The 20,095-nt window shown below is 40.3% G+C and overlaps 2 protein-coding genes across 4 annotated transcripts; one reads left to right on the top strand and one right to left on the bottom strand.

Moving 5' to 3' along the window:
• The first annotated feature begins 359 nt into the window (after positions 1-359).
• On the top strand, positions 360-13,282 carry LOC126620614 (uncharacterized). Its single transcript, XM_050288819.1, has 3 exons — positions 360-542; positions 10,578-10,929; positions 12,380-13,282. Exons 1-3 carry the CDS (start codon positions 360-362, stop codon positions 12,871-12,873), a joined length of 1,029 nt encoding a protein of 342 aa, XP_050144776.1. The 3' UTR covers positions 12,874-13,282.
• Positions 13,283-13,867: 585 nt separating this feature from the next.
• Positions 13,868-18,263, bottom strand: LOC126620615 (deSI-like protein At4g17486). Of its 3 annotated transcripts, none has more exons than XM_050288821.1 (5): positions 18,090-18,263; positions 16,728-16,984; positions 15,898-16,185; positions 15,315-15,584; positions 13,868-14,208 (listed from the first exon to the last, which is right to left on the bottom strand). In XM_050288821.1, exons 2-4 carry the CDS (start codon positions 16,936-16,938, stop codon positions 15,340-15,342), a joined length of 744 nt encoding a protein of 247 aa, XP_050144778.1. In that variant the 5' UTR covers positions 16,939-16,984; positions 18,090-18,263; the 3' UTR covers positions 13,868-14,208; positions 15,315-15,339. The 3 variants fall into 3 exon arrangements, with proteins under 3 accessions (XP_050144778.1, XP_050144780.1, XP_050144779.1); XM_050288823.1 differs by having other exon boundaries at positions 13,868-14,182; positions 15,371-15,584; XM_050288822.1 differs by having other exon boundaries at positions 16,728-16,981.
• Between the last annotated feature and the right edge of the window lie 1,832 nt (positions 18,264-20,095).

Raw genomic sequence — 20,095 nt, 5'->3', positions numbered from 1 at the left:
TTTCCCTTTCTTCCAAGGATTTACAAAACAGTGGCATTCGTCAGTTTTTCAGATTCATTCTGTTCACTAATCTGCATCTGATTATAGCAGTTTTTAGTGCTATGCAATGTTTTGGATATATACAACACACAAAAATTTATGTTCATATATCGCTCTTTGACATACTGCTTGGGGAAATTTGTTAGCACATGATAATTTTGAGCACTTTCGGTTTTAATTTGGACAGTACAAACTGGGGAATCCATTTTGATAATTTTGACCCAATTGACAGGCTGCAGCAAACTGCACTACGGACTTCTAGATTTACTGCTAGAGGTTCCATGGTTTGTTCTACCATTTGGAACAATATTTTAACTTTGATGGCCCATAGTTCTTTCTTCACGTTCATAAGTGGCTTGACGAGTGATCTACATGCTGATTTCGTACTGTGGTTCACTAGTATCCTTGACCTTTGGCCTATATGGGATCCGGGACATGCCTTAACTATAGCTATAGAGTTGATGCTCTCTTCTAAGTTCCAAGAGAAACATTTCAAAGTGCACATGTGAACACGGAAATTTCTGAAACAAAACAGACAAGAACACGTGTACAAAATAATATTTTGTATTAATGATTTTGGGGTTACAATCTCTTTATGGTTTGATCCTCTAATTCAATCTCTGTAATGTGTAGATTTGTGGATTGTGATGCTGACCAAGGGTCGTCGAGGTTTGATCTTGGATGAACGGTTGGAAGTTTCTTCAAGGGCCTTTTGGGTTTGATCTTGAAGGTTGATGGATGAACGGATCTTCAAGGGCTTTCGGGGCTTGATCTTGAAGAATTGTTGATGAACGGATCTTCAAGGGCCTTTGGGGCTTGATCTTGATGAACAGTTAATGAATGAATCTTCAAGAGCTTTTGGGCTTGATCTTGAAGAACGGTTGGATGTGTGGATTTGTTGATGTTGTTGATCCAAAGGGCCGTTGGGGCTTGATCTTAGGATGAACGAATGATGAACGATGAACACTTTCTTCAAGGGCCGTCGGGGCTTGATCTTGAAGGAGGATTTGACGAAAAACGAAGAGGGCTTTCTTGATCCTTCGGGATTTCTTGGGAATTTAGGAGGTTGGATGCTTGAAAGCTTTAGAACTTCAAAACTTCAAGGATTTAGGGAATTCTCTTCCAATTTTGTAGTAGAGAAATGTATATGTGAATTCCTCTTCAATTTCCCTAAAATGAATGAAATTGCTTCTATTTATAAAATTTTCCAAGGCCTAATTCTGAATATAATATTCAGATGAAGTAAATTGTTTCTGCCAGGTGTTGACATGTGTCCTGTTTGATGACTTTTCTGATTTATTTTGATTTTTCGTTTAGTCACACGCTACGTGTAAAATTTATATGACACGTGAGCGTTGAAATTGTAACTATTGGTCAACATTTATTTCACTGAAATTTCGATGTCTACAAATGCCCCCACTTCAAGGCGCGTCGTATACATGTGCTTGTCACATTTAGGAGATGCGTTTTGAAGTCCCTTAATGTATATGTCGATCCAAGAGCCATTGAGGCTTGATCTTGAATTGGGCTAGAGATTTCTTCAATGGTCGTTAAGGCTTGATCTTGAATTGGGCTAGAAGTTTCTTCAAGGGCCGTTGAGGCTTGTTCTTGAACTTTGTTTGAAATTTCTTCAAGGGCCGTTGAGGCTTGATCTTGAAGATTGAAATTGGACCACAAGGAACTTCACGTGGTAGATGATCTTTGGCTTTGGTAGTGGATGAATTGGCATGCATTTTGTTGTGCTTGTTAACTTTCCACAGCTTTGATCTTGAATTGGGTCGAAGGATTTTCTGGTTTCCTCCAATTGTTGACTTTCCACAGGCTTATTCTTGAACTGGATTGGAGGATTTTTTGGTTTCCTCCAATTGTTGACTTTCCACAGCTTATTCTTGAACTGGGTTGGAGGACTTTCTGGCTTCCTCTGATTGTTGACTTTCCACAGCTTATTCTTGAACTGGGTTGGAGGACTTTCTGGCTTCCTCCGATTGTTGACTTTCCACAGCTTATTCTTGAGCTAGGTTGGAGGATTTTCTGGTTTCCTCTGAAGGTTTGAACTTACTTTTTTTTTATGTGGAGCTGGATTTGATTCAAGGGTGATCGACACTTGATTTTGAATCATACTTATGATTTCTTCAAGGGCCGTCGAGGCTTGATCTTGAATTGGGCTGGAAGCTTCTTCAAGGGCCGTTGAGGCTTGATCTTGAAGGTTGATTCGAACACATGGAAAGCAGGCACGAGGTGAAGGTGATGGCCTGTTTCTTTGTTCAATCTTTCTAATTCATACCTGAGCAGTTTGGTTAACGGTATGATCTTCAAAAGTGGTGGGCGCTTCTTCCAGTTGGTGACTTGATCTTTAAGGATTTGATTCAAGGGTGGTGAATTGACAAGTGCAACTCACAATGCCTAGCGAGTCGACCCAAGAATTTGAGGGTCAAAATGAGTCCACCAAACCCAGAGTGATTGCAACCCTGATGATATAAGATACTTTTTTATTTTGAAGAAGTAACTAATGAATCGGCACGTGCTTTGTTGTACTTGTCTCCACATGCTTCAATGTATCATTTTCCCTTGCTTTATCTGTTCTTCGGGTAGATGTGGTATCTTCTCTAAAAGCATAAGATGTTGAAATAATGGGTACTTCGAGAGCAGTGCTAGGTAAGCAATCAGGGAAGGGTTACAAGCAGTCTGTTACTGACTGGGAGTTTGACTTCAAGTTCTGACTGATGGCTTTCCTTCTTCTTGTCCTGCAGGTAATAACAAGGACAAAGAAAATGACAAGGAGAAAGCATGATATGAAATACTCTTGCTTTCGAAGAAGTGGTGGCGATTTGATAGAGTTGCACAACAAGGCTTTGCTCTTCGGCGATGGTGCCAGTGAAAGGCTATTAAAGCTTTTCGAGCTGTTTGACTAGGGCAACGATGCCGAGCTTAGCTTTCATTTAGACTCCTCCATCTGGGTTATGCAGTTCTGCAAGGAAGGGCATCGTGCTATAGTGATATGTTTCGGCTCATCATTGATCATTCTGCTTCAATCTCTTGCAGTATTTGCCCCCGATGCAAAAGTGGAATGCAACCTTTACATTTAAATGGTCTTTCAGAGCACTACTTCTCAGCGGTGATGAGCACTCGAGAGCAATGCTAGGTAAGAAATCAGGCAAAGGTTCTAGGCAATCAGTTCCAGATCGAAAGTTTGATTTCAGGTTCCGACTGATTGCTTTCTTTCTCCTTGTCTTGAAGGTAATGGCAATGGTAAATGAAAAGACAGGGAAAAAGCATGATATGAGATACTCTTGCTTTCTACCCTGATGATATGAGATACTTTTGCTTTGATGTCATTTGTTTGCAAGGGTATTCTCGAAGAGGAAGAAAACTGAGTATTTCAATAGGCTCTGTTAGGAGTGTACTCTCAGAGGTAAGGAAGGGTTGGACATTTTTGTAGGTCTGCCTTGCTATGGAGGATGAAGGTCGACATATATAGTAATTTCCCAACAACCAATAGTCGCACTGTTCCTTTACTCTTGTCGGCAACCGTTGGGTAATTGAAACAGTAAGATTTACGCATTTTCGACTTTGTCAGAAATCTTTACCCGTTCTTTCTGCAAAGTTGAGGTTGCGTGTGAGGGGTGGCGACAAACTTTGATCCTGCAAATCCAACTTTTTAAATTAAATTCAGAGAGCAGTGCCTCTTCGATCTTTGAACCGGTGGCCTTGTTGCCTCTTCGATTTCTGAACGGCCACGTTGCCTCTTCGATTTCTGAACAGGCCTTGTTGCCTCTTCTTTTTTATAGAGGCATGAATCATGTTAAAAAAAACATACTTAGAGAGTTGCCGCATGTAGGAATTTCCCTCTTTTTGTGTTTCAAAGAACTCGATTTACACGACCTCTTCTTCCTTCATCATTCCTGCAAATGGCTTGCCCGTCTAACCGTCGTCTTGATTTGAATGTTGGGGAAGATGTTGATATGTCTTCTCCAGACAACATATGACATTCATCCTTCTTATCTGCCACCGGTCTTCTTACAGTTGGGGACTCTATGATGAAGAATGATATGACCGCTACGGTGGTAGCTAGAAATCTTTTCACCCCTAAGGACAACATGATCCTTTCCAAGTGGTCTGATGAGCTGGTTATTCAGGACTCTCTGTCTTTCAGTGTTTAGTGTGCGGGCTCTGTATCAAATATGGGTCAACGCCTTCTTGCTCGAACTTATCAAGTCGAGTCACTAATGGCTGAGGTGGCGAGTCTTAAGCAAGAGATTAGAGGGCTTAAGCATGAAAACAGATAGTTGCACATGCTTACCAATAGTTACTTGACGAGCAAGAAAAGAAAGCTCGACCAGCTGCAGGAATCTGAAGGTCGGATTCAGAGTGATCATCAGATGTTTGTGGCTTTACTCCAGAGGCACCTATTGCCTTCGTCCTCAAGAGTTTTACCGAGTGTTGAGGCTCCAAACAGTCAACCTCTGGCGCCTCTTCTTCCTGAAGTTCCGTCGAATGATGAAGCTTCACACGAGCAATCTTCGTGAAGGCTCCCCCCTGTATTTTATTTATTTTTTATTTTTTTCATATGTAAAATGTACATTTATGTAAATTTTTTTAGAGAAATCAATAAATGATACTTTTTTTTGTTTTTTTTCTTGCACATGGTGCTAGATGCACGATCACTTTTTATTTTCTTTTATCATGGTGTCGGCCACCACTCCAAAACTTTTATTATTTTATATTGTTTTTCTTCTTTCCTTTCTTTGCTTTCAGGTGGTGCTGATCCACCAAGATTCCACCATTTCTTCTTCTTTCCAAACTGGTATGTCCTTTTTTATTTATTTATATATATATATATATATATTTTGATGATGGGCAGAAGATGGAGTAGAGCTTCGGGGCACCGGTGCTTCAGCAATGAGGGCACGGGGTCGAGCTTGGAGTCGGGAGCTTGGAGGTAGTGAGAGGTGGAAGAGGGTCACGGTAAAGAATGGATGTTGGTTCAAATCGCGAGAGCTGAAGGTAGGTGATGATGATGAAGCCGAAAGACAGAGGTGCAGTTGCTTCTTCGACCACACTCTTCGCTAACGGAGCCTCGTCACAGCTGATCACCTGCAGGAAGTTCAGATCGTAGTTGTCCATCTCGTTCATGTTCCCGTGCTTCACTAAAGCCACGACTGTCGGCGGGGTACAAGCTATGTGGGGTGTGTTTGGTTATGGGTTCATTCTTCCTTGTCAATCTATCATCGTGGGCTTGCCTTGGAAGTAGCAAGAGAGGATGGAGAATGAGTCCCGCTCAATGGCGTCGTCGAGGGAGAGGTTGAGGCTCAATGACTGATGAGGCGGGCTTTGTTGATGCTGAGGAGGATAAGGGCAGAGCTCTCAGGATCGAACAGCATCTCACCATTGTAGGTGACAATAGTACCAAGAGGTCGTCAATAGTCTTTGCGCTTCAAGATCGACAAAACTCACTTCTCAAGCTTGGAGTGGATAGAGATGCATGCAGTAGGCTGAGCTGGAACGGAGCATCCTTGCTGGGCAGAAGAAGAGGGAGAGCCAAGTGGTGATAAAGAGCCCTGCTCATGACTGCTTGCAGCTACTGTGAGGATGGATGTCCTTTGCTCGATGTTGTGGAGGAAGACTAAGCTTTGTATGCTGCAAGGGATGAGTCTTGGTGTTGGAGCTTGACGTCCTAGAGAAGCATGGTTGATTCGAGCATCAAGCCCAACTCAGAAATCGACGACGGGGAGGTAAAAACGAAGGTGAAGTAGCAACTTGTTCAACTGGTTAAAGCACAAGACCTCTAATGCCGAACCCGCTTCGGCCGAGTCATCCATCCCTCCCTTTGGTGCGGTGAAGGTAGAGATGATAACGTTAGGTAAAAGAAGAGAAGAAGATGGTGAGGGTTCCCAAGCTATGGAACTGTAGGTCATGCCAGTGAACACCGAGAAGCACTGCCCTAATGAAGCCTCTACCAGTCTTGTTCCCAGCTTACAGGTCCTTGTTCATCGACTCGAAGCCCCTAATGATTCCGGCAACGAAGAAGAAAATGAAGAATTTTTTTTTTTTGCAACTGCAACAGCAACTCCTCCTTATCAACCAAGGCTAAGGTCTAATACGAGACTCTGCCTTCCGATGACGAAGATAGCGATGACATCGACGGAAACCCTCTGTTTCGGTCCGATGCTGATGGGAAATCATCAATAGCTCTCTCCGGCGAACATATTAGAGTCAACGACGGTGACCACACATATTGACATCAGAAAGTGGCATCGTGCAATGCATGGCTGAGGGTTCCGACGGTTTGAGGATGGGCAGCAGCGATATTGATGATGTTTGCCACTGTTTATAGTTTCTTCCGACGACAAGCGTGATAGCGAGCGAAACAAGAAAGCTTACCTTTACTTACTACAGTCAGCTGAGACGGCTGAGAGGACGGAGGGATGAGTGATGCCTCGAGAGACTGGGCATGGGCCTGGATTTGGGCTAGTGGAATCCGGCTACGTCGATCGAGATGAGGATGATGATGTCATTGGGCCAACCCATGATGTGTGGTGAGCTTGGCGAAGGCTGGACTTGGGGCCTGCTATAGATTTTGATTGAGATTTTTTTGCTCAATCCATGCGACTTTTAAGTGGACACTTCAACATATATAATATAAAAATATATTATATATAATTATTATTTTTTTCATTTTTGTTTTGTTTTTTTTTTTGTACAAAGAAATTGTAATAATATTGACCTTCAAACCTTTAATAAAATCTTTCTTCTTTATTTTGATGTGATTGAACTCAAAGTTTAATGTTCGAGCTGCCTACGTACCCTTCCAAATAAGAGATCAAGTCATAACATAGTTCAAATACATATTTTTTTTGGAATTTTTTTTTTGTGCCGTACGCAGTTTATGCTCTTACGGGCCAGGAGCTTCTTGGTGCCATTTGCAGTTTCAACTCGTGCAGGCAAGGAGCATTTAGTGCCATTTGCAGTTTTAGCTCGTGCAGGCAAGGAGCGTCTTGGTGCTGTTTGCAGTTTCAACTCGTGTAGGCAAGGAGCGTTTTGGTGTCGCCTTTTAGGCTCGGGCAGACGAGGAGCTTTGTTGCCGTGTGCAATTTAGGCTCGTGTAGGTGAAGAGCTTTGTTGTCGTGTGCAGTTTAGGCTCGTGTAGGCTATGAGCGTTTGTTATCGTTTGCAGTTTTAGCTCGTATAGGCAATGAGCGTTTTGGTGTCACCTTTTATGTTCGTACGGACAAGGAGCTTCGATTATCGCCTTTTAGGCTCGTGCGGACCAGGAGCTTTGTTTGTTATGGATTTGTCAAGCGATCTAGGAGAGTCGTTCCTCGCAATATTCATAACAAGGAGCCTTGACTGAGTAATTGAAGAAGTCTTCTAGGAAGAGGTCACACATTGTGGTGGGGATGGACGATCTCTATGTCAACATTTCATTATCTCCAACAATTTTACATTGTTCTGGAGGTTGACAAGAGCTGTTTTGCCCCATTTCCGACTGATGAACTTGTGGAAGAGATGGTTGCTGCTTGTCCAATTTCTTCGAAGCGATCTTGGAGAGGCGTTCCTCGCAATCTTCATAGCAATGAGCCTTGACCGAGTAATTGAATAACTTTTTTAGGACGAAGAGATCGCGCATGGATGATCTTTGTGTCAAAATTTCCTCATCTTCAACACTTTCACATTGCTTTGGAGATTGGCGAAAGCTGCTTTGCCCCTTTTCCGATAGGTGAACTTGTGGAAAAGGCTTATGCTTCTTGTGCAGTTTCTTTGGAGTGATATAAGTCCATCCTTCAACTTCAACTTCACTTGACTTAACTGTCATGGTTTTGGAGCATGCCCTTAACGGTTGAGGTGAAGATTTTGAATCGCAAGAGCCAGAAGTGATAATGGTATAGTTTGACTTCACCACATTGTCAAGATCTAGCTCGATGATTCCTTTTTTGAGCCAGCTTCATGATGAGGTCTTTCAGCACGAAGCATTTTTCCATTGGATTACTGGTGAAACGATGAAATTTACAGTATCTTGGACTATCAGTACGATTCATCTCTTCCGGCTGTCTGCACTCAGGTAGGTCGATCACCTTTTTGTCAAGCAAGTCTTTCAACATGGCAACCATATCGGAGTTGGGGAATGGATAAGTCTTCTCCTCAAGCTCTTTCAAAGTGCGTTTACGTATCTCTTGATCACGAAAAGCTTCGGTTTGAATGGCTTTGCCTCGTGTAGAGATTTTGACAGGAACTGTGTTGACTGTCATTGTTTCCTTGGTGGGCTTCAACGCAGCCTTCTCCACCTTCAGCCTAAAAACTTTGTCGTTTATGTACTCAGCGATTGGTTTTTTCTTCCCATGATGGGCGATGCTCAACTCCATGTCATGGGCGCAGGTGGCTAATTCCTCGAAGGTCCGTGGTTTGATGCCTTAAAGGATATAGTGTAACCCCTATTGCATGCCTTAGATGCATATCTCAATTGAGGAGATCTCCGAGAGTCTATCTTTGCAGTCGAGGCTTAGAGTGAGCCATCGGTTGATGTAGTCCACGACTGGCTCATCTTTCCATTACTTCATACTTGTCAGCTCTAGCATGCTTATAATGCGGCGGGTGCTGTAGAAGCAGTTGAGGAACTCCCTCTCTAGCTGATCCCAACTATTGACAGATTCAGGCTCGAGGTCGGTGTACCAGTCAAAGGCGTTACCTTTCAGCGAGCGCACAAACTGCTTGACGAGGTAGTCTCCTTCCGTTCCAGCATTGTTGCAGGTTTCAATGAAACGGGTGACATGTTGCTTTGGGTTTCCTTTTCCATTGAACTGCATGAATTTTGGTGGCTGATAACCCCTCGGCATCTTCAAAGTGTCAATCTTCTTGGAGTAGGGCTTTGAGTATAGTGCGGAGTCATGTAAGCTTCCTTTGTACTATGCCTTGATGGTGCTGGCGATCATCTCCTGCAACTGCTGGATAGAGAGAGATCCCATGAATGTCGCTGCTTGGTCTGGCTCTGGTTTCACATCGACTTTCTCCACCGTAGGCTCCTCTTATTCACCAGCTCCTCTCTTTAATGTATCATCTTCTGGGTCGGGGTTTTTGCCGTCCTGTGGCTCCAGTCAGCTGATAAGTGCAACGATTTGCAAGTCTTTTTCTTCCACAGTCCGTGTTAGCCTTGCGATCGCTTCATTCATTTGAGCTAGTTGTTATTTGATGGAGGTAACGTCGATGGTCATGACTTGTGCAACCAATAGACGTAACTTTCCTTTAAACATCCAGGATGCTGACAAAGAACGTCGTTGGCTGCTTTGGGATGTCATCTTGTGTGTCTCAGCAGCATGCTTCGGTGCCCCCAGCGAGGTCAAGTTGATGACGGACTCGCGCCTTTGATGCTCCCATTGCTCCTTTAGCAGCACCAACTTTGAAGTGGCATGTTGAGGAGTGGTTGTGGCGCCAATGGATTGTCCATTCACAGCAGAAGTACTCAGGATCCTTCCCTTGGTGGTTGCGAGAATGGCTTGTCCCTTGCTTGATGTCATTGACTTTGACGTGTGTTTGGATTCCTTGAACGGGGAAAGAGATGAGAGGTAGAGATGGTCCCACTGGGCGTGCCGAATTTGTGAACACGGAAATTCCTGAAACAAAAGAAACAAGAACACGTGTACAAAATAATATTTTGTATTAATGATTTTGGGGTTACAATTTCTTTATGGTTTGATCCTCTGATTCGATCTCCGTAATGTGTAAATTTGTGGATTGTGATGCTGATCCAAGGGTCGTCGAGGCTTGATCTTGGATGAACGGTTGGAAGTTTCTTCAAGGGCCTTTTGGGTTTGATCTTGAAGGTTGATGGATGAACAGATCTTCAAGGGCTTTTGGGCTTGATCATGAAGAACTGTTGATGAACGGATCTTCAAGGGCCTTTGGGGCTTGATCTTGATGAACAGTTGATGAATGAATCTTCAAGGGCTTTTGGGCTTGATCTTGAAGAACGGTTGGATGTGTGGATTTGTTGATGTTGTTGATCCAAAGGGTCGTTGGGGCTTGATCTTAGGATGAACGGATGATGAACGATGAACACTTTCTTCAAGAGCCATTGGGGCTTGATCTTGAATTGGTGGAAGTTCTTCAAGGGCCGTCGGGGCTTGGTCTTGAAGGAAGATTTAATGAAGAATGAAGAAGACTTTCTTGATCCTTCGGGATTTCTTGGGAATTTAGGAGGTTGGATGCTTGAAAGCTTTAGAACTTCACACTTGAAGGATTTAGGGAATTCTCTTCCAATTTGGGAATAGAGAAATGTATATGTGAATTCCTCTTCAATTTCCCTCAAATGAATGAAATGACTTCTATTTATAGAATTTTCCAAGGCCTAATTCTGAATATAATATTCAGATGAAATAAATTGTTTTTGCCAGGTGTTGACACGTGTCCTGTTTGATGACTTTTCTGATTTATTTTGATTTTTCGTTTAGTCACACGCTACGTGTAAAATTTATATGATATGTGAGCGTTGAAATTGTAAGTATTGGTCAACATTTATTTCACCGAAATTTCGATGTCTACAACACCCTTATTTATTGGTTCTACAACTACATCCCATAAATCATGCAATGCGTTCTACTTGTCTCCAACCACAGCGGCTTGCCACAAGAATAGGAATTATTCAACATAAATCTAGGCCTTTACACTTGACAGTTCAATCTCATGATTTGGAGTTGTGCATTTGTGATCATGAACCATATCATATTTCTATCGTTGGAGTAATTTGTCCATTTGCAGCCACCCATGTTAATTCTTCACTTCAGCGACTTCTTGGTCTTGTTCTTATTATTGATCCCATGGTTATACTAACTGCTTTTGACAAGCATTTTAATGGTGAGAAGCCCGTAGTTGGGTGCAATGCTACATATCCTGTTGATGTTATATGATGAGTAGATTTTATATTATATATTTTACCCTAATCTTAGTATATTTTGGTTAATATATTGGAAGAATTTTGATACTTTGAATTGTATTTTCAATATAGGACTTTCGACTTCCTCTGGAGCAAAACAGGACCAAATGGACGAATTTTGGAGTAATTTCAGTTGGAGGACGTTCGTGAGTCACTTAGCTTGATCGTATCAAAATTTGGGATTTTTCCACCAAGCGGTTATTTTCTGGCGATGAAATAAAGAAGCAGTGCGCAGTGTTGGAAAATGACGTTTTTGGGCTTAAATTGCGTTTTTGGAGCCCAAGATGACCTCGGATGGGTTCGTGGCCTTCTGGAAAAGTGTTCAGAATATTCCAAACATTAAATCCAGCTATATTGGGCCAGTTTTGGAGCAGCTTATGGGCCAAAACGTGGCTGTTCAGATTTTAGACGAATTTTACTATTTTTATTTAGGGTTTTTATTAATTTTTAGTTTTGCTAGGGTTTGTGTGGGGGCTTAGCAAATATATTGCTTGGCCGTCTACAATTTGAGGGTACGCTTTATTTTATGCAATATTGGAGACAGAGAGAAGTGCTAGGGTTTTGAAGATTTTCTACTTGAAGGTGTTTTCAATCCTTTTCTTAAGAATATTTTCTATGATTTCAATTATGAATATGCGGAACTAATTTCTTGTGCTAGGGCGAAGCCTTGAGCCTTAGCATGAATATGTGATTTTTATTTAATTGCTTATGATTGATTGCATGCGTACTTTGAATTGTTAATCACCGGGATAAAAACTATCTAATTGTTTTAATGCCTGATCACCATTAGGATTTTTAGAAAAGTAATTTGATGCAATTTTGGTCGGAAGGTTCCCTGAAATTGACGCTGGCTTCTTGTGATTAATAATTGTAATTTCTCTTAGGATGAATATCACGTCTTAAGGATTGCATGGTTTTTCAAAGGATTTTCATAAAGCATAAGGAGTCTTTCATGTTTAGATTTGATCCGAACGTCCGGACGGGTTGCATGTTAGATATACGTTCTATGTTGGAGGTTCCAAGTAGAATATGAATTAGGAAAATCTAACCTTCAAAGTGGCATGTGTAGATCATAAGTAATTCGTAAAAATTCATAGGATTGCTGGGTGATGGTGGAACCCTAGTGCTTTATTAATTTGATTTCTCTCAAAACTGTTTTCTTCTCTCTAATCCTAATATTGCAGATTGTTTATTTTAATTCATTAAATTCGTTTTTATTTTAATTAGGTTATAAAATCAATCACTGAAATTTCGACTTTACAATAATTAATTGAAATCTGGATTGTTTCGGTTTATTTAATAATCCCTGTGGAGAATGACCTTGCGAGATCCGTTTATACTACAATATCCTTGTAATTCTTGCAAGTAAAATAGGAGGTTTTTATCGCATTCACATGAGTTGTAAAAATCCTATCATTATAGCCTCTCTGTTTGTGTCTCATAATACTTTTTCTCAATCAGTTGAGAGAGACTACAAAACCCTTGATAGTTTCAATGCAAATGGGTTATTACCTTTACACGATTTAATTGAGATGGCTTCTACTGCCTTTGGCCTCAATGCAAGTGAGATGATTTCTTCTGTACACTTGGAGGGCTTACTTGGTCATGCTCTGGGGAGCATTGGTTTGCAAGTGTGGGGCAACGATGGATCGCATGGTCTTGCAGGGACAATTCTGATTTTGGGCACTGCAAGTATGATAGAAGAACATGCAATGCTTATCATGGAGCCAATCCAGCAAGCTCAAACCAGCAAAAATTTTAGTGATCCTCAGTTTCAGAAAAGGGGCTGCCTTTCTGCCAAGTGTTACTGCAAGACCAACCAACCCAACTTGATGTGGTATGCTATGGTTCTCATCTCTAAGTCCTATGATAACAACACTCAGCGTTATGGTTCAAATTTGCAAAAGTAGACCAAGGCAATATCACAAGCACTGATACATGGAATTATGGCCTCCCTCACTATACCACTGTATGGATTAATTGGGGGATCATATCGGCATACAGTGGATCTGCAATACCTCATTGGTTGCATCACTCTTCTCGAGACTTGGTGGCAAGGGCAGTCCTTGAATTCTAAACTAATTCCACATACTTCTGAATTTCCAACAGCACAATATTTGGGAAGAGTTGAGGTATTCAATGGCTTGGTGAAAAGTTATTTTCCATACTATTTTTGGACCTCCAACCTACTTACTGAGCATGCTGCGAAGGCTTTCGAAACTGATGAAGAAACTTGTATCTTACTTGACCATTCACCAGACATGCTGCTTGCTATGAAATGGGTGATATTGGTACAACATGCACCATCTCTTGCCATCTTTAATGCAACAAGGCATTTTCTTACATGGCATCATGGTGTAAGCTTTTATGTCTTCCACCAGTGGCTGCCATCTCCTTCCTGACTCAAGGTCTTCTGATCCTTTGGACTGGAATTGTGGTCTATTCGGAGATTCACACTGCACTGATTTTGGCTGCATCTATCATGATAATTTCTGGAACCCCAAGGCTTGAGAGACAAAGCAGCGCAAGCCTCTACATGCCCACTTGACGGCATGAGGACATGCCTTATTTTAAGGGGGAGGAAATGTCAGGATCCTAGTTATTGGGTTTATATATTTATGGTATTTTGTCTTATCTTTGTAGTAGTTGGCTTCATCCAACGGTTCTGAGGATAGTGATGTGTTCTCATTTGGGCACTCCTCTGCTAGGGTTGTATATAAATCTCCTTTCACCATTTGGGAAAGGCATGAATGAAAAGAACTGTTATTTTATTTCTTACTTTCCTTGCATTTTCCTTTTTTTCTCCATTCCTACGGAATGGGTCCTACCATTACCAGCACAAAGAAAATTCATTAAAGGAAAAGTCCTGAAGACAAGACAACCATTACCAGCACAATCGAAACGTAAAGCTTGGGTCGCACAAGCGAGAAGGGTGCGACCCCAAATACGTGTATTGAACTATTTATCCTTGCACTTGCGATAGCATTGCCAAGAAAATTAGTCTCTCTAAAAATAAGAACATGTCTCCAAGATATATTTTGAAAAGTGACCGCCAGACTTGTAAGTTTTTAAAGCCACGGTTATACACAACATCAACAGAGCATCACGCAACTCCTAGAGTCCGCCTTGATACTGCATTATTCCTTAAATTTATGATTCCTGCAAGAATAGGACAGCCCCGATCATCCTGAACCACAAAACTAGCAGCAGCATCTATCCCTACATGAGCAATAAAATCATGTAAACAAACTCAAACACTCTCAGCAAATGGACAACATCGTAACAAAGGGACATTTGATATAAATCTGCAGGCCCTTACCCTTGTCTGAAGCCTTCTACGAGCTAGCAACCATCCAAAGAACTTAACCAATGCTTCTGTGAAACAATGGCAGGGTAATGATGCTGCTAAAAAACCTTAATCTGTTATTAGTTACATTTATGGAGAGTGTTGGAACAGCGGAAAACCCAAATGTCACAAGTGCAGTAAATTTGAGCATATTGCCAAAGGTTGCAATTTCAACAAGGCTGTACAGCAGGTGAACTTTGCTAATCAGGTTGAAGAGACATGAATCTGTTTTATGCAAGTAATTCTAGCTTTGTCCACCGCAGAGGCAGAGTACATTAGTGCAGCTGAAGCAACATCGTAAGCTATGTGGCTGAGATTTGTTTTAGAGGATTTGGAGAGTTACAAGCTGAAGCAACTCCATTGATTTGTGATAACACCTCAACTATACCATCACTTAGAACCCAGTTTTTTTATCAGAAAATCAAGCAAATTGACAGAAGATACCACTTCATAAAGGATGCTTTGCAGCAAGGTACAATCGATCTCATTTACATCCAACAAATGAGCAAGTTGCTGACATCTTCACAAAGACTTTATCAGGAGACAGGTTCAACTATTTGAGAGGATTGCTCGGTGTGAAAGCGGTGCATGATTTGATGGGAAGTGTTGAAATAATACCACACTGAGTTTACACTTGTAATTATGTTATTGGAGATTTCATTAGTTAGCTTATGAGCTTTTTAATGGTACATTAGTTACAATGATTGATTAGGAATGTGTTAGCCCTCCCTCCCTCCCTCTAACGGTTATTTCTGTACTTGCAGGAGCTCACAAGCTCAGTGTGTGAAAGAAGGAAATCAGAGATTTCTGTACTACGGATATGATTATATGACTGCACATCGGAGATTTTACAATACTATCGTACAAATACAACATGAAAACTTCACAAACACCGGTTAGCATAGAAGAAACACTCCAATCTCAAAACAACCCAGGGGACTCGCAAGACATCCCTTCACTAGCTAGCTCGGTATTTGCAGACCAATGGTTGGTCGGCATTGTAGAAAATGATGACGGATTTCAGTTTTTATCAACCTTCCTTCAATGAGCCATTTCTAGACCTTTTAAACTCCCATGGTGGTAGGCAGCCTTTATAGCGAGAATGTAGAAACAACGACGACATTGATACTTCCCTCTGTGGCATCGACATTGATGACAAGCAAGTGAAGGCACTTCTTAGTCTCTTTTTTTCACTTTCGCATCCTTCAAAATTGGGGTCATGTGGAACAGTGGTCGTCTTTAGGGTGTCTGGGAGTATACAGTTGCACAGAGAACCTAAAAGGAATCAGAAAATATGATTTAAGAACAAACTGACCATAATCCTTAAGAAAATGAAGAAAAAACGCATCACGAAATGTGTTCTTCGACAATAAATCATATAGATATTTTCTTCACTATAGTAAGGCGAGCCTCGTGGCATAGATGAGCAATTATGAAAGGTAGCGCTCAAAGAGCTGCATGTGTGGAAGATAAATCTACACAAAATTAATATAAGTGTTTGGTCCACATCATGATATCTAGGGAAGAATACAATTATTGCAAGTCTAGCTTCACAGAAACAGGGGTTGAGAAAAGACGTGCCATATACCTATTCTTGCAAGTCGATTGACCCATTTTGGTATTCGCTTTCCAGTCAGCTTATAACCTATATCTTCACAGAAATGGTTGCAGTTCTTGACAATCAAGTGATATGAGTCACCATTGTAGATTGCAGATTGACGCTCCATGAACTCTCTAACCTGGAAAGGATCCAAGCATGTCATGCCAATGAAAATTGACCTTCTAAACTTGAAGCCAGGGCATTGTCGAGGTTCAACCTCGAAAACACCGCTTGATGAGTACTCATGGACTCCAAAGGCATATTCTACCCCATGAACTGTAAGCATGAAAACATGATCAATTAACATTTGTGTCATCTTGAGAAACCTTAAACTCAGGATGCAGAATAAAATTATTTCAAAGGAGATATATTGTTTGGAAATTTTATATTCAAGTATTGTAATTTCCTTTAAATATGTCCAAAGCAGGGAGCATCGCTATTCATCCTAGCGAAAGGAAAAGGAGGTAAGGTAAATATTTCCGAAGAGGACTGAGGCTGCGGGACCAAACTAATTTAGAGAGTTTCGCTCTTACACAAAATGTTGGTCATTGAAGTGGCCATAATGGTGAACAAATGCATATTGCACAATAAAGTTTAGGAAAGTTTTATCCCGCTGAATTGGCTTGGGTTGAGTTTGTCATTAAGGTTTAACCGGCTTAAATATGAGTAATATCAAGGTAAAAGTTAGAAAACAGTTTAAATTGATTAATTCACAATTGCTTTTTCAATCAAGAATCATACATAACCACATCATTTTCAGGGGACTATGGGGCTACTCTCTTCTAAAGAAACCACTAACATAGATTAAGGTAGCTAACCTTCTACGCCAGAGTGAAAGATGCCAAGGCCTGCCCAATAGATATAGCCATTTGCCGGTGTCAAGTCATATACATTCAGATAGACAGGTGCGCTCCCTTTAACGTAGTCTGCTGCCTTCACCTTTGGAAACATGCAAAAATGTGAGGCTGCTTTGCCTCTCAAACAAAGAGGCATAATAGAGTGCCTGCCATCCTTTGGTCCTGATTTCATGCTGAAGGGTGAAACCAGGAATCAATAAAAGCCTTGTCCAGACCTGCTAATATGAACAGAAAACAATTTACGACAAGATACAGATTTTGGCCATGAAATATTAAGGTCAAATAACATATCTATTTTATCATTTCTCTTTGTATCCATAATACCCAAAAAGATCATACTGGGCGGGCCCTCATATTTATCTAGTTATGTTATAATCTACAAATTCCGTATACTTTAAGATAGCTTGTTGCACAAAAACTGTGGTGATACTGGTTTCATTTAGCGTCAACTTTCAATAATGCATAAGTGCAAATGCATATATCTCGCCGTAGTTCAATCTTACCAATTATAATATTGCTTAACCAAGTAGTAATATTCAGGACACCATTCCAAACAAACCTAATACGTCTCAGATTGCAGTATTGTCAATAGAATATTTGCCCATCCAGAAAACATATCTTCTGTAGAACCTTACAACTGGCAACGGTGAAGCTTCTTACGATTATTACTGGGAAATTTTCAACAGGATTATTACTGTAAAGCATATAAGTTCGTTCATCTTTTGATTATTTGTCTAAGAGCTATATCTAAAGTGAATAATGCGGTCCCTCACAACCCTAGTTCGATCATCACCCATCTAAAGGACCACATCCACGGGTCATCATATCCGGTTTGGCCTTAACTTGAATCATGCTAGCGCTCATAAGACACCAGTGGCCCTTAACCACAGCAGTGAAAATATGTTGGGCTCTTGCATGACAGCGTAAGTTCAAACTCCTTGGTCGATGGCTAATCTAACATCTAATCTAACAAAGACCAAAAAAAAAAAAAAAAAAAAAACAGAGACAAATGAAATGTGGAAACTTGAATGATATTGGTTTAATATCAATGAACGTTTAAAATTCACAAAATGGTGGCAAAAATAAACCATTGTACAGTTCTCCTTTTTTTCTCAAAAGAAAAAAAAATTGAAACCTTTTAGTAAGACGACTGTATAAATCTACTGAAGTTCTAACCAGAGAAATCTTTGAAAAAGGCAGATCAGATTCATGAGGAAATAAAAACTTTATGTTCAAATGCGAAAAGCAAATCAAGAAACGCAAAAACTTGAGAAATAATCGAAACCCAATGGAGCAAACGAAAATCCAGAGAAACCCACTAACCTGTTGGAAGAGTGACACTCATAACCGAGTGGAGGAGCCAATGCACCCGCCCCCGAGACGCAAAGCAGCCATTTTTTTTTTTTCAAAGTTCAAAGCAGAGAAGAGAAGAGAGGAGCGTTGAGGTGGTGTGTGGCTGAGACCCACACATTATTTTTCTTCTCTCTCCTGGTCCTGACAGAAATCAGAAAATGAAAGCTGGCGTAGTACACAAACTACTGTACTTTGTGGAAGCCCAATAAGGTAAAGAGAAAGAATAACTGTTTTAATTAAATTTGTAAATTAAGTGATGTGTTATCAATAAAAAATATGAACGTTAATCAACATTTAAATAATAATTTAATAATTAACATACGTATCATTTGATTTATAAAATTTAGTTTAGAAATTTGGTTTCCTAGCATTATCAAAACTGATAAATCAAATGATGTGGATGTTAATAATTAATTAGTATTTAAGCATTTATCAATATACTTATTTCTTATTAATGACACATTATTTAATTTAATATGTAACTACTAACTTTTCGGACTATTCAGCAGTAGGCGATCTCCAAAGAAAAATTTGATAAAAAAAGAAGAAGAAAATGTTAAATGGTGGGGCTAAGAGCAACTCCACCCAGGGTGGTTGCTCGGGGGACAAGCTCCAAGAAAGGGCCCGAGGGCCGGTGGGTTGGCCTCTAGCCTTGGAGAGCTTGAGTGAGGGTGGGAGCCTGAGGGCCAGGCCCGTGGGGGATTGACAGGCCTGCTGCCCGAGGCCTGTGATGTCAGGCTGACGCAAGGCCTGACGTCCGACCTTTTTTTTTTTTTTTGTGTCAGGCGCGTGCCCCTCACTCGCGAGTGGGGGTGCGTTGCCCAACCAAAATTCAGGGCACGGGCCCGTGCGCCTCAAAAAACCCAGTGATCGTTGGGAAGCCACGTGGCTTCCCACGGTCCGTTCGATCCCAACGGCTCTTTAATATGAGCCGTCTGATTTGCAACGGTAATAAAAAAAAGTTGATTTTATATCAACCGTTCGATCTGAGATCAACGGTTAATATTAATCTGCTTTATAAATTAAAAAAATAGTTTTAAAATTAAAAAAATTTACTATTGTGACACGTGGCACAATCTGGAGTGTTGGAATTCAAATTTTTTAAAATCCAACGACAGAGATTAATTATTTGCATAAAAATTGTAAAAAAAATTGTAAAAAATCCAAAAAAATCTGAAAAAAAATTGTAAAAAATTGTTTTTACTTTTCTATAAATACCACTTCTTCTCCATCTACCTTACACCACAATTTCATATTTTCTCAACGACTTTCAATCAAATTCCTATATTTCTCTCAAAGTTTCAATCCAATTTTTTTCCACAAAATGACTACTGATGCATGTACGAATTGGTCTCTTCTTGAAGATGTTGCGTTGTGCACTAGCTGGGTTGAAGTTACTCATAATTCCCTTACGGGTAATGAGATGCAGTTGTGAGAAATGTGGAGTTTAATTCATACCAAATTTCTTGAGCAAATGGGTGGGAAAAGAACCAAAGAATCGATGTTCAGTCGTTGGAAAATACTTAGTCATTCCTTTAGTACGTGGAGAGATGCCTTAACACAAGCTAGTAGTAATGTTCGAAGTGGGGCAAATTATGCGGATGAGGTAAGAAAATATTATAATTATTTGTTTGTGTTATTATTTTGTTACCTAATTTGATTATAATTATTTGTTTGTATTATTTATTTGTTACCTAATTTCATTATTATTATTTGTTTGTATTATTTATTTGTGACCTAATTTCATTATTATTATTATTTGTTTGTATTATTTATTTGTTACCTAATAATTTCATTATTATTATTTGTTTGTATTATTTATTTGTGACCTAATTTCATTATTATTATTCGTTTGTATTATTTATTTGTTCCCTAATAATTTCATTATTATTCATTTGTAGCAACTTCAAGCATAAGCATGGTATGCTGTCAAAATCAAATCAAGAAACAAATCATTCAACCGGTGGGAATGTTGG

This window comes from Malus sylvestris, chromosome 5 (assembly GCF_916048215.2).
Source record: "Malus sylvestris chromosome 5, drMalSylv7.2, whole genome shotgun sequence".
Taxonomy (NCBI): domain Eukaryota; kingdom Viridiplantae; phylum Streptophyta; class Magnoliopsida; order Rosales; family Rosaceae; genus Malus; species Malus sylvestris.
The sequence above is the reverse complement of the archived record's forward strand: the minus strand, read 5'-3'. Positions and strand labels throughout refer to the sequence as shown.

Excerpts from the sequence above, each read along its gene's own strand:
- LOC126620614 (XM_050288819.1), top strand. The coding sequence starts at position 360 with ATGGCCCATAGTTCTTTCTTCACGTTCATAAGTGGCTTGACGAGTGAT. Across the intron at positions 543-10,577 it reads AGAAACATTTCAAAGTGCAC|CCTTATTTATTGGTTCTACA; the intron begins ATGTGAACACGG and ends TGTCTACAACAC. Across the intron at positions 10,930-12,379 it reads TGCTACATATCCTGTTGATG|TTATAGCCTCTCTGTTTGTG; the intron begins TTATATGATGAG and ends AAAATCCTATCA.
- LOC126620615 (XM_050288821.1), bottom strand. The coding sequence starts at position 16,938 with ATGAAATCAGGACCAAAGGATGGCAGGCACTCTATTATGCCTCTTTGT. Across the intron at positions 16,186-16,727 it reads CTTTCACTCTGGCGTAGAAG|TTCATGGGGTAGAATATGCC; the intron begins GTTAGCTACCTT and ends TCATGCTTACAG. Across the intron at positions 15,585-15,897 it reads CAATCGACTTGCAAGAATAG|GTTCTCTGTGCAACTGTATA; the intron begins GTATATGGCACG and ends GATTCCTTTTAG.